The 12,809-nt window shown below is 37.4% G+C and overlaps 1 protein-coding gene across 1 annotated transcript; it reads left to right on the top strand.

The window, feature by feature from the left end:
- The first annotated feature begins 6,819 nt into the window (after positions 1 to 6,819).
- On the top strand, positions 6,820 to 10,688 carry LOC141586517 (alcohol dehydrogenase-like 7). The gene is made up of 10 exons (XM_074407770.1): positions 6,820 to 6,949; positions 7,040 to 7,176; positions 7,607 to 7,653; positions 8,593 to 8,918; positions 8,996 to 9,078; positions 9,172 to 9,247; positions 9,359 to 9,423; positions 9,543 to 9,638; positions 9,830 to 9,994; positions 10,458 to 10,688. Exons 1-10 carry the CDS (start codon positions 6,907 to 6,909, stop codon positions 10,572 to 10,574), a joined length of 1,155 nt encoding a protein of 384 aa, XP_074263871.1. The 5' UTR covers positions 6,820 to 6,906; the 3' UTR covers positions 10,575 to 10,688.
- The last annotated feature ends 2,121 nt before the right edge of the window (positions 10,689 to 12,809 follow it).

The following is a 12,809-nucleotide window of genomic DNA, read 5'->3' as shown; positions in this document are numbered from 1 at the left end:
GAGTAATATTGTGATTGGTATTGTTGTGATGGGACCATGTTCGGGAGATGGTTCCAACCTCATGTTCGCCTCTTGTGGCTCCCGTCACAAGAGGGATGTGCACATTAATGATCTGTTGCGCTCGTTGCGATGAGCGGGGCTTAAAAAGACGTTAAAAATTATTTCTTGACCTGGATTCTGACCCTAACCCGTATGACCCGACCCGTATCTGACCCGTCCAACCCGTTTGACAGGTCTAGTCTTTGCTTTACCCTTGTCCACCACACTACTTGGACCCTTAGTTAGAGGTCGAATAAAAAAAATCCAAAGTAGCAGCATGACGTAGAGGATGTTTATTGCAATTTTTTGAATTTTATGAAGGTGATTTTGTCATTTCTTTCCCTAAAAGAAACGGCTTCCAATTTCTCTCTCTAGGATCATTTTTCTTCATATCTTATTGATGTTCTTAAATAAATCCGTAAATAAAGAGGAAGTGAGCAACTAAAATTAGAAAGATGAAATCATGGCTTTAGCATTGGCTGATACTGAGTCACTCTGTATATGGTCGTTTACATACGAAAGGTAGTAAAATGAAGAGAAAGCTAGCTAAGCAATGGAAATTCAGAGTAACAAAATTGAGAGGTAAAACGACTGATGAAACTTTGACCGGCCATCAAAGCCGAAACAGTAGGTCCATTTCATTCACAGTTGCAGAACCCGTCCATTTCTATTTCGACACCAAATTTTGTAGTACAGTCATCGAAATTTACCAATAATATTCTACAATCTCTGATTACTGAAAAATCACAAAAGATCTGACATTAATCTATCAAATTAAAGAAACACACTATAACAAATTCAAGATTAATCACTAGACACTAGAAATGCATTTACAGCAGAACAATGAAACCACTGTTTAATTGGAGAAACTCCAAGTACACACGGCGAAATATTCGGAATATCCTTCCGAATTCTGAGGACGACGATGACCAAAACGACATTCAATCTTCAAACTCGGAAATCCAACAACATGAAGAACCAACATAACCCACATAACAACAACCGCCACGTGTCCCCACGAACATGAACTCGTCCCCTTCACGGCGGCCGACACGGCTGCTGGCGGCAGAGGCCTCACCTCGACGGTCGGAGGTTTCGGCAATCTTGACTTCCTCGGACGCCTCCTTGACCCAACACCAGAAACATTAAACCCGCCACCATGACGTGACCCGTCAAGAAACCCGTCGACACCATGGACAGAAACGACGGCGTTCTGGTAAATGTCGGGTTTGGTTAGCTTAGAAGCGTTAATGGTGAAGTTAACGGCTGAGTTGTTGGTGATACGGAGGGTGGTCCCAGGGATGAGAGTAGGGAGGTGGGCCCCGGTGGGGAAGAGCTGGAGATTGGAGAAGGTGAGACGGCGAGGGATGACGTGGCTCGCTAGAGGAAGGTTGTTGTTGTTGTTGTTGAGGTTGTCGTGGAGGAAGAGGGTGGCGGAGAGAGGGACGGTGGTGGCGGTGGTGTCGCCGGAGGCTAGGAGGTTAGCCCAGTTGCTGAAGTCAGTTGCGCCGATTATGGCGTCGATTATGGTGTTTTCTTGGGCGTGATGGTGCGGGGTTATTGGTGCGGTGGTTGGTGCGATGGCGGTGGCAGTGGTGGTGGTGGTGGCGAGGAGGAAGAGAAGAGCGAAGGTAAGGAAGGTGGTGGTAGTTGTGGAAGCCATGGGAGAGAGAGTTTGAAGGTTTCTTGAAAGTTTGTTATTTTCTGTTATTATTGTTTGTTTGGAATTTACGTTTCTGTTATGAATGAGATAAGAGTGAGGGGGTTTTTATAGTGATGAGTATGATGACTGAATGACTGGTAAGTCACTGGCGTATACAAAAATAATATACAGACTCTTTAAGAAAGACGGTCTTAAATAACACTCACTATAAAAAATCGTCTTAGGAAAGACTAACTGAGAAATTAAAATGAGATTTAAACACACATAGATACGAGTATAATATAAATGGAGGAATAAATAAAAGACGATAACATAAAATAACAAAAAAATGCACAGAAAATTCATTCCGACTTTGGACACAAACATATTGTAAAGGTTTCGAAGATTTAGCTACATTTTGAAGAAATATTTCCTGCCCGGTGTAAGATTCGACTAGGACGACCAATAAGGCAATTGTAGGTGAAACCGAAATTTAATACTATGCATCTACAGCCTTGAAGCAATTGCAGAGCTCAAGGACTAAGAAAATTTGCTATTAACTTGCTGTTTCTGCATCTATAGAACAACTTTTGAACTTGCAAGATGAACAAATTGAACTTCTGAATAGCAGGAGATAACTTTCCGGATACGCTTTGACTTGGCAACCCCCTGACCAACAAGATTAGGTATTACAGTCAGAGCAAACAATTCTGAACAGAAGCAAAAATTTCAAAGAATGGACGTGTAAAACCATTCACGATTGCCTAATTCGATATGAACTTGCCAGTCAGAACAAGCTATTTGCAGAATGTTTCCTGCAGGGTCGTGTCCTACATTAGGAATTGGTGGGCATTTTAGTGGGGGGTGGACGGGTGGTTATGGTCATATGATCAGCAAATTCGGGTTGTCAGTAGATCATGTTATACATGCTCAGGTTGTGGATTATAAGGGTCGGATTCTTAATCCGAGTTCCATGGGTGGGAACTTGTTTTGGGCAATCAGAGGTGGTGGTGGTACCCAAAATATTTAACTGTTAGCGTTACAATTATCACATTTCCTGGGGAATGCAATAACAGTAGTTGATCTCCTGAATTCTTAACTGCTCAGTTAGGTGGAAGAAAAAAAAAAGACTAGTAAAATGAAGGGAAAGCTAAGCAATTGAAATTCCGAGCAACAAAAATGAGATGTAGAGTAGACTTTATTCACATATCAAGCTAATAATAGAGTTATGTAATACATAAATGATTCAGTAATAGAAATAATTGATGCACATCATAAATTCACAACGTTACAGGCCGTATCGGTGTTTCCAGAAATTATCAGCCCTTCTAAATAACAAATTCAAATTCAAAGTCATACAATCAGAATGAAGGAAGATATTAACAAAACTAGTGCTTGATTACACATCTCTTCTTCAGCTTTCCTTTACTGTCCCTCCAAGGGCAAGTTCGAGGCGCCATCAATGCCGAAACAATCTGTCTTTCTTCAACTTCATTCACAGTTGCTGCAGCATTCCTTTTCTGCTTCGACACCAATTTCTGTTTTGATGTACATTCAGAAAACTCAACTGATGCTTCTGCAACTACCTCTGCAGTGACAGTATGATGATGATTTTCCTGAAATAGTTCATTTGTTACTGCAACATACCTATCATCATCATAAAACCCAACTGAATCTTCACTGTTTGCCTTAAAATTACTTTGTACTTCATTAAAATCAGAGGCATCATCATAAGCATCATGACCATAAAACCCGACAGATGATTCGCTCTTAGCTTCTTCAAATCTACTACGCCTCTTACGAATTTGACCAACAAAGAACCCAGAAGGACTAAACTCATTGGTATACTCATCATCAGAATTAGACTCACTGTAAACTTGTTCGAATCTGCGCCTCTTACGAATTTGACCAACGAAAAACCCAGAAGGACTGAACTCATTCGTATAATCAGACGACCTGCCATCACTTCCACCTTCCTCAATTTCCTCCTCCTTCTCCTCCTCCTCCTCAGGGTGGTCATTAATGTAATTAGTCTCATCTATCTGAACCCCACCATCAGTAGAAACACTAGAGCAACAACCGTAATTATATCCCTTTTCGACTTGGAAATTTCTTAAGCAACTATCATCATCAGAATCATGCCCCAAAATATCAAAGTTATCAGAGACAACATCTTGATCAAATTCCGACGAGAACCCAGTATATATCTTGACAAGATCATCTGAACCGCAAGCCATGATTAAGAATTATAACAAATTCACAAAGTTAATTAGAGAATGCTTCGTATAATTTGTGTGCAGTTTTGTGGGAATGATTTTGTTTATGTGAGATTGTTGGTTTGTGTTAGAGTTTAAATACAACAACAAAGAGGCGGTTTGCTAATGCCTTGATAGCTACGGTATGTTTCAACCGTGTTTTTTTACCTAAAACTTTCCAAAACTTGATAGATTTCGGAAACAAAGTTAGAGTTAAACTGTTAAAATTATATCCAGTCATTGTACAGCTAATTAATTACTTGGTTGTTCTCACTTCTCATATTACCGTTATTGAAATTGGGAAGAGTTTGGGAGTTGAACAATCGGAGCCCACTTAAAATGGGCCTGATTAGCTGGTTCAGTTTTGAGCTTTTAACAATATTTTTTCTAGAATTTAAAGAAATAAATGGCCTTTTAAGGTTTTTCTTATTTTGTTTTATTTTGGCTTAGACCTGAAATCGTTGAGTCGTTGGACGGTGTTAATGACTTATGTGATGATGAATCCGAATTTAAACTTAAGGGGGTGAATGGGTAATTTTATAAGGTCCACTCGAAAAAATTATCTAACCTACCCCCCGCCCACTACTTGTAAAATATCGAAACTTTGATATATGGATAAGTTGTCGAGTCTCTAAGGAACATTACTCCAAACCTGACAATGTATATGACCTATATTTAGAGCTGTGCGTCGTAGCGGGCCAATCTGCCTAGCCCAACTTTGTGGCCCGATTACTAGTATCCTGATCAGCATTAGTGATCAGCCCGGACCAACCCACTGTCATCCATGGTCCATGCTACTGCCGCATTTTTTTTGGCCCGGCCTAGTTCACTAAAAATGGGGTTTTCTACATGGTAAGTCCTTGTGTTTTTCTGATCCCTACGTAGTATCCTTAATTTTTCAAAAACATTACTGGTACCCTAAACTTAATGGAAACTTTTTAAATACCCAAAATGCTCTAATTTACCTCTTTTAAATGTTTAGTTTATGCACTTTTTGTTGATTTTTTAGCAATAATTTGTCAAACCATTAACATAAAAATCATTTACTCAATCGTAGACATATTTTCTTTACAAAGTTGCTTAGTGGAAAAGGAAGTGATCGAGCGATGACAACCAGGAGGTGGGCTTGGAAGCAGCCGAACTGTTTAAAACTCGATTTTTAGTAATTTAGGTATATTAAGATAGGGGTACCACGTAGAATTCGAAGAAAAACAAGGGTAAGGGTACCACGTAGAAAAACCCAAAAAAATCATATGAAGGCCCAGCCCGACTAGGCACCAGCCTGTTACTCAACTAGTTTTATACCCGTGTAAAAAATGCACGGGTCGTAATAGCAGGCGTTATCATTAGATACATGAATATATAATTGAGCGTGATTAAGTGTTCAATACCGTGACAATATAAATAGTCCATATTTGGAGATTCCAATATTTGATAAATATTAGATTTGAATATTAGATAATAAACAACCGTATTTTATTAGAATTATGTTAAAGGTATTTGACATATTAGAGTCGTTGAATGTATGTGAATTGCAACATTTTGTGTAAATTGTGACATTTTAACTTATATTTTAACATAAGTATAATTAATTAAAATATGAATAAAAGATAAGAATAGGAATTGAGTTGAGGAGAGATGTAATTAAATAGAATACGAAACATGGAGGGGCCCACATGTAAAAACTCAACAGCCAATCACAAGCTAAAAAACAAACTTGGCTTTTATACTCTTTAGATGGGTCGGGCTCGTGCTAGACAAAATCGGCCCAGCCGATCCTTATCTAGTGTCGTGCCGCGTGCGTGGTCTGTTGACACTCAATCCGGCCCGCCTTATGGCCCAATGCACAACTCTACCTATGTTTATAGACAATTTTTTTTTCGATAAATAGTTTCAAAGTCGTCGCATTTCGTTAATTATTTTGAATTTGAGAATTATGCAATGAAAAGATGTTTTGTTAAGAGTAGGCTCAATATACATGTTTGATATCTAAGGATGAGTTCATTTTTGTAGTCAAGTAATAAAAATTTGTGCAAAGTTAATGTAACAATCTTAAGAGAGTAGAGTTTTACTAATAAATAATCGTCATATACAAAAGAGGATCTTAATTAGTTATGCCGGGAGAGGGCCTAACCTCTTCTAGTTTTTCCTAATACACCGTCAAATTATCAGTCAGACCCCCTTAAATCAATGATTGTCTCTTAATATTCACCCACGAAATAAATAGTTTAAACATCAACCCTCCTTATTATTCACTCTAAAATCCGCCACTACTCCTACATCTCAAAATCTCGAATAGTCCAAAGAGCCAGGCAAGCAACCAATTGTCCATGCTAACGTGATAGCGTTAATTATTTACGTTGACATGTGATCCGTGGAGCAACCCTGCATTTATGTCACACAACATACCTTACGGCATGAATTATAGATCAATTATATTCGTCATACATCATCTATTTGCAACCATGCAGAGTAAAAGTAATCAATTAATAATGCATGAACAATAGGAAATTTCATGACTACAAGTAATTACCGACTTTTCAGATGTTTGAGTAATTTTCTTATACCCCTTAATTTTCATTAGTTCGGGCAAGAACCGAATTACTATATCCATATACGACATTTTAATGTAAATTATATACGGAATACCATGTTTAATAAAAAAAGTTACTACTGCTTCAAATATAATGTTCTAACACAATATTAAGTGAAAGAAAAATATACAAAGTGGTAAGTATTTATGCTCTGCCTTTTGTTTTTCTTTGATAGACCGTCCACGTATATCAATACAGTTTGTTATAAGACGATTTCACAAAATAGTTGTGGATGAATAAATAGCAAACAAAACATTGCATGATATTAATGAGTGGGTCACTAGGACCGGTACAAAATCTCGTCCATGCCCTATGAAGCTATAAATATTGGTCCATAAGAAAACAGCAATAAACTTGAGATCATGTCTAAGAATATATGAAGAACATGACTACAGTAGGAAAACCCATTCATTGCAAAGGTAATATGTTTATAAATCGTATTAATTTGTAACATTTTTTATTTGTTCAAGCGCGTTGTTTGATGCCTGATAGCATATGAAACGGTGCAGCTGCGGTAGCAAGGGAGGCCGGAAAAATGTTGGTGATTGAAGAAGTGGTGGTTGCTCCACCTAAGGCACATGAAGTTCGTGTTAAGATCATTTGTACTTCACTTTGTCATACTGATATTACTTTATGGAAATTAAAGGTAAGCCATATCCCCTCAACTTAACTGATTTACTACGTTTCTCTTTTTCTGTTTGACTTATATGTTGAAATTAAATTTCAAATAACGTACAAAAATAGTCAGTATAGTGATCGTGATCATTTGTAAAAGAAGAATTATTCAAGTTATCAACTAGAAAGTTTAAAAGTCGTCCCAAAACTAATTGAATTTTCGCTCTATTCTACCGAGTATTTTTTTATACATACATACACGTTAAACGTACATGATCTAAGAATATAACAGAATAAATTTGAGTATTTACCTAATGCTAAATACATGGTCATGTAAAACTATCACTTGTACTCCTTTTCTCGTTCATTTGATTATCTTTCTTATTCTCTATGGTATTTTAATTAAAGGTAAAATTGATAGTAACATATTATTTTTTTGGTGATTGCTCGATCTATTGAAGGAACCGCCTGGATACTTTCCAAGAATTTTCGGCCATGAGGCTGCTGGGTAATGCTTCTACTTTAATATGCTCCCTCCCTTCCGATCATTTGATGTATATCTTTAATTACAAAGGATACGCATGGAAATTTGAATCGTAGATCAAATCGATTAAACTCGTATACATCCAAGCACAAGCATACATACGCAATTGTGTCTAGGACCACGGTGTCCATTTAACCTTTTTGTCGATTATTCCAAGATCCGCTTCTAATTTTATCTGACATTGTTTTCCGTAAGTACAAAAATCATCAACTACTCAAATTTAGTAACAACTGACCAAATATCAAACTGTGGATGTACTGTACTCACTTTTATATCCATCGTCCTCGTCGTCATCATAATTGAGAGACGGTGTCGTGATCGTCATCGTCATCATCATTATGTGATGCCGATGTAATTACAGCATTGGTCCATTGTTCGTATTTAATATTGTAGGACATTATGGTTCTTCACCATAATGTTGGTGGGACCCTTCCCCGGACCGGCGAGGACGCCATCGTGCATCGGGCTTCCCTTTATTATTGTTCTTCACCTACCTACACCAAATTTCGGTCCACACGAATCATATGGCTAGGTATTTTGTTACATTAAATACTAGTAATAAAGTTGATTGCGGTCTAGCACTACCAATCTGCCATAGACAATGATATGTGAACTTATTATGGACGTAATACGTATGTGTCCGAATTCTAGTGGTCGTATTCGTTTACAACCCCTTCAATGTTTTAGGCTTAAAACTCGAAATCCGTATAAAAGTTTTATACTGATTTCGAGTTTTAAGCAAAATGGCAATAAATGTTACTTCATCACTTCATTTTGGATGTGCATCGTGTGATTGACTCGACACTCCTTTAGACACGAATTCTTGTAGCGGAAAATTTGATCTAATATCGACTGAATTTATAAATTTTGTCCAGCAATTTCTGATGCTTGATTGTGTTACAGTATTGTGGAGAGCGTAGGAGAGGGAGTTGATGAGTTTAAAGAAGGAGATTTCGTAGTGCCAGTGTTTTTGGCAAACTGTGGGGAATGTATTGACTGCAAATCTAAGAGAAGTAATCTATGCGAAACGCTGCCGTTTAAGCTGTCATATTATATGCCAAGAGATGAGACAAGTAGATTCACAGATATGAAAGGGGAAGCCTTGTACCATTGTATGCATGTCTCAAGTTTTAGTCAGTATACAGTTGTGGATGTTGCTCATCTTGCCAAGATTAACCCTGTTATTCCGCCTGATAGAGCTTGCCTTCTTAGTTGCGGAATTTCTACAGGTAATTTTGTTCTGTCTGGTTCCGATCATAATAAATATAAGTGTTGTTAGCAGTAAATGAACTTGTTTCTGTTGCAGGAGTTGGCGCAGCTTGGAAAACAGCTAAAGTCGAAGCAGGATCAACAGTTGCTATTTTTGGCTTAGGGGTCATTGGACTAGCGGTATGCATCTCACTCTAAGTAATACTACAATCATTGACAATGAAAAGATTGATTCGACGCATCTGGTTTGGGTTACCTTTTATTCATGCACAGGTGGCCGAGGGAGCAAGACTCTGCGGAGCTAACAGAATCATAGGCATTGATGTAAATCCTGCCAAATTTGATACAGGTAAATTTTCTGATTAGGTTTGTTCAAATCCTTGCATTGTTTTTGACTTATAATTACGAACTCTCTAATCAGATCTAACAGTTTCTATTATCTTAATCGCGCTGTCTGCAGGGAAAAAGTTTGGTGTCACCGACTTTGTTAATCCTCAGAACACAGGGACTAAATCAGTCAGTGAGGTCCTGATCAATACCTTTACCTGTCTGTTTCCTCGTATGTTTGGCATCTCCGTATTATAATTGCAATATTTTACTGTAAGTCGGTTTTCATGAGATTTATTGTGTCAAAATTGATGCAGGTTGTTAACGAAATGACAGGTGGAGGAGCAGATTACTGCTTTGAGTGTGTAGGCATGTCGTCTTTGGTTCAAGAAGCCTATGCCTGCTGTCGAAAGGTCTGTTTGTCTCTCACTCGTAATATGGCGAACTGAAACCTACTCGATTGAACCTGATTGCAAACCTAACCCCGGTGACCCATGATACGATGATTGTTTACTTTCAGAGTTTAAGTCCATGCAATAATTTTTAAATGACCGAAAAAATAATACATCCTTTGTTCCGTATTAATGCCATTGTACGAATGCAGGGATGGGGGAAGACGGTGATATTGGGCGTTGATAAACCCAAGTCGGAGATAAACATAAGCTTTCACGACGTGTTACACAACGGAAAAACTCTGACAGGGGCCTTATTTGGAGGCCTCAAGGCCAAATCTGATGTTCCCACCCTTGTTAACTGGTACTTGGACAAGGTATTTTTTTTCTTCTCCTGTCACTAGTTTTATGATCGACGTTACTCATACCCGATTATAAGTATGTAACGCGAGTGTGGATTTAAACTGTAGTTTAGCTAACAAGAATTTCCATCAGCTCACCTTAGATTTTAAGGCCCAATTATGTTACTTATAGTACAACTGATTGTATAATCTATAAACTGAATTTTGTAGGAGTGTCGATATATAATTTTTTCGTGTACGACAAACAAATTCTCTGTATTCAATGTGTCATACATTTCAGTGAGGAAATGTGAAAGTTTGAATGTGGCCTTGTTATTAAACATTTTGAACTTTCATACAAGGCCCTCAAAATCATTGACACGGTCATGAATTTGATTCGAAATAATGTGTCCAAGATCACACCCATATTCAAGTGTCGATTGTCGACTCACATAATCGTAATACTAATGATTCTTTACTTGAGTTTGATTTTTATCAGAAACTGCAGTTAGATGAATTTGTAACACATGAGATGAAGATAGAAGATGTCAATGAAGCATTTGAGTTACTTCTTGAAGGGAAGTGTCTTCGATGCGTTTTATGGATGGATGAATGAAGGAGAGTAGAAACACTCCATTTTTACATTTCAGAACTCAGGACTTCAGAATTTAGTCAATCTATTTTATATGTATTGCATATTTGGATTTGGTGGTATAAAACTTTTCTACAAGATCGTGTTATGGTTGGACGGTGTTGGGTTCCTTTGATTGATGATAACATGCCCATTTAATGAGTGTTCTCTTAGTTGACCTTTTCAGGATTTATAATCAAATCAAGCTTGGATTAAGATGTGTTGAATCGTTGATCACCCAAAGCATAGAGTCACTTGTGTCATCTAATGTACATGTTAGGGAGTATAGTATTTAAAAGCAATAGTAACAGTTAAGACTATTGTTATCCTTAAAAGTAACAATAGCCTGGACTGTCACCATGATCCGTAACACTTGAAATTCATTTTCACTTTTCGAAAATCCTTTTTATTCTTTCTAAAGCCTTGGACTTAATAAACAAACTTTCAGATTTCTCTTTAAAGAATTTGGTTTCTAGAAAAAGAGTTTAGCTAATTACCAATTCAAATTGTTTCCTCTTTGTGCCAATTTGACTCCTTGGTCTTTTGTAAAAGAAGGAATGTTTTTTTGCCATTTTGGTGAAAACTTGTCACCTTGTGACTTGTTTTCCACCCTTTGTTTTCTGAAAAATCAAAGGCTCCTTTTGGATAATTACAAACTTCATTTTCTTGTTTTGCCTCTCAATAGAAGTACCTTCTTTTGTGCAAGTTTGGGAAATTGTTGATCCTCATGATCTTTGATTTTCAAAACCCTAACACCTACCTTGCTTGCCCTCTCTATAAAAGGAGTGCCTCATCTCATTCTTTCACTAAGACTTTTCCTGAGAATTTTATTAAGTTTGCAAAAATCGTTTTTCAAAGCTTAAAGTCGTGTCTTTGTTTTGCAAATCTTTAAAAAGTCTTCAAGTGTTACAATCATAACCACTGTTGCTTCAAAGTACTAAACTCTCTCACTTATGAACCGTTTGATCTTGTAAAGTTGTCCATATCAATTCTTGTTAAGAATCAATCATGGAAACTTGATCCAAAAAACGTTCTAAGTTAGTGTGTAGAGTTTAGGACGGAGTAGTCCTTTAACTCTTTGACAACCGGAGTAGGTTGCGAGTTACCTTGTTCTAGGACGGAGTAGTTCTTGAACTTGTGTCACAACCGGAGTAGGTTGTTAGTCTTTTTATTGTACGGGTTTTTTTAGTAGTCGGAGTAGATCACTAAAATTAATCAATAAAAAGTAGATTGGACGTAGGCACTTGAGTTCTTGCCGAACCAATTCAAAAATCTCTTGTTTGATTTTTCTTGTTTTATTCCGCTGCTCTTTAAATATGCTTACATTGTTTTTCGCTTAATTCTTGAGTAACAGTTCCACATACTGTCACATTTGGTCTGTAGTCTGTACTCCATAAACTGAGACAAATAGCAACAGTCAGAACCATTGTTATCTTCATACTATAGTGAACGTTCATTTTAATACTCGTTTAATCTCACAATATTATTCGAAGTATTCTCCTATCTCTCATAACAGCAAACAACTTACTTTAATTTAATAAAGTTTAAGTTAAAATTTTAAATAGTACCTAATTCACCTCCTCCCCCTCTTAGGTACTTGAATCCATAAACTCTTCAATTGGTATCAGAGCCTCGTGCTCTTGATCGAGGCTAATCGCCTTAGAGTTTGATTCTTGGGTAATGGATTCCGAGAAACACTCCAAGATCCCGGTCTTTACCGGTGCGAATTTTGGATGGTGGAAACTCAAAATGGAACATTACATCAAAAGTATTGATTATCAATGTTGGAACATCATCTAAAATGGACCTCTTGTTATTGAGGAAAGAAATTACAATGAAAACGACTTTAAACTTGCCGAAAAGAACTCCAAAGCAATGTCGATTCTTCAACGTTGTGTTGGTGAGGGGGAAGTTAGTCGAATTTCTGGATGTCCTACGGCAAAATCTATTTGGGACTCTCTTGTACTTGCTTATGAGGGGACTTCTCAAGTTAGAAAACACCGTGTTGACCTTCTCATGCAACAATATGAGATGTTTATAATGTCAAAGGACGAGTCCATAAATAGCTTTTCTTCACGTTTTTCTTGTATTATTAATGAGCTAAAAAGTCTAGGAAGGAATTTCGAGTCCGAGGACATTATTCGGAAAATCCTTCGTAGTCTAACCTCTAAGTGGCAACCCAAAGTCACCGCCATAGAGGAAGCCAAAGATTTGTCAACC

Source organism: Silene latifolia, chromosome 6, assembly GCF_048544455.1.
Source record: "Silene latifolia isolate original U9 population chromosome 6, ASM4854445v1, whole genome shotgun sequence".
Classification (NCBI taxonomy): Eukaryota; Viridiplantae; Streptophyta; class Magnoliopsida; order Caryophyllales; family Caryophyllaceae; genus Silene; species Silene latifolia.
The sequence above is the reverse complement of the archived record's forward strand: the minus strand, read 5'-3'. Positions and strand labels throughout refer to the sequence as shown.

Bases quoted from the DNA above. Each gene is read 5' to 3' on its own strand.
- LOC141586517 (XM_074407770.1), top strand. From the start codon at position 6,907: ATGAAGAACATGACTACAGTAGGAAAACCCATTCATTGCAAAG. The intron at 9,424-9,542 runs GTCCTGATCAAT...AAATTGATGCAG, and splicing joins GGACTAAATCAGTCAGTGAG to GTTGTTAACGAAATGACAGG. The intron at 9,995-10,457 runs GTATTTTTTTTC...GATTTTTATCAG, and splicing joins TTAACTGGTACTTGGACAAG to AAACTGCAGTTAGATGAATT.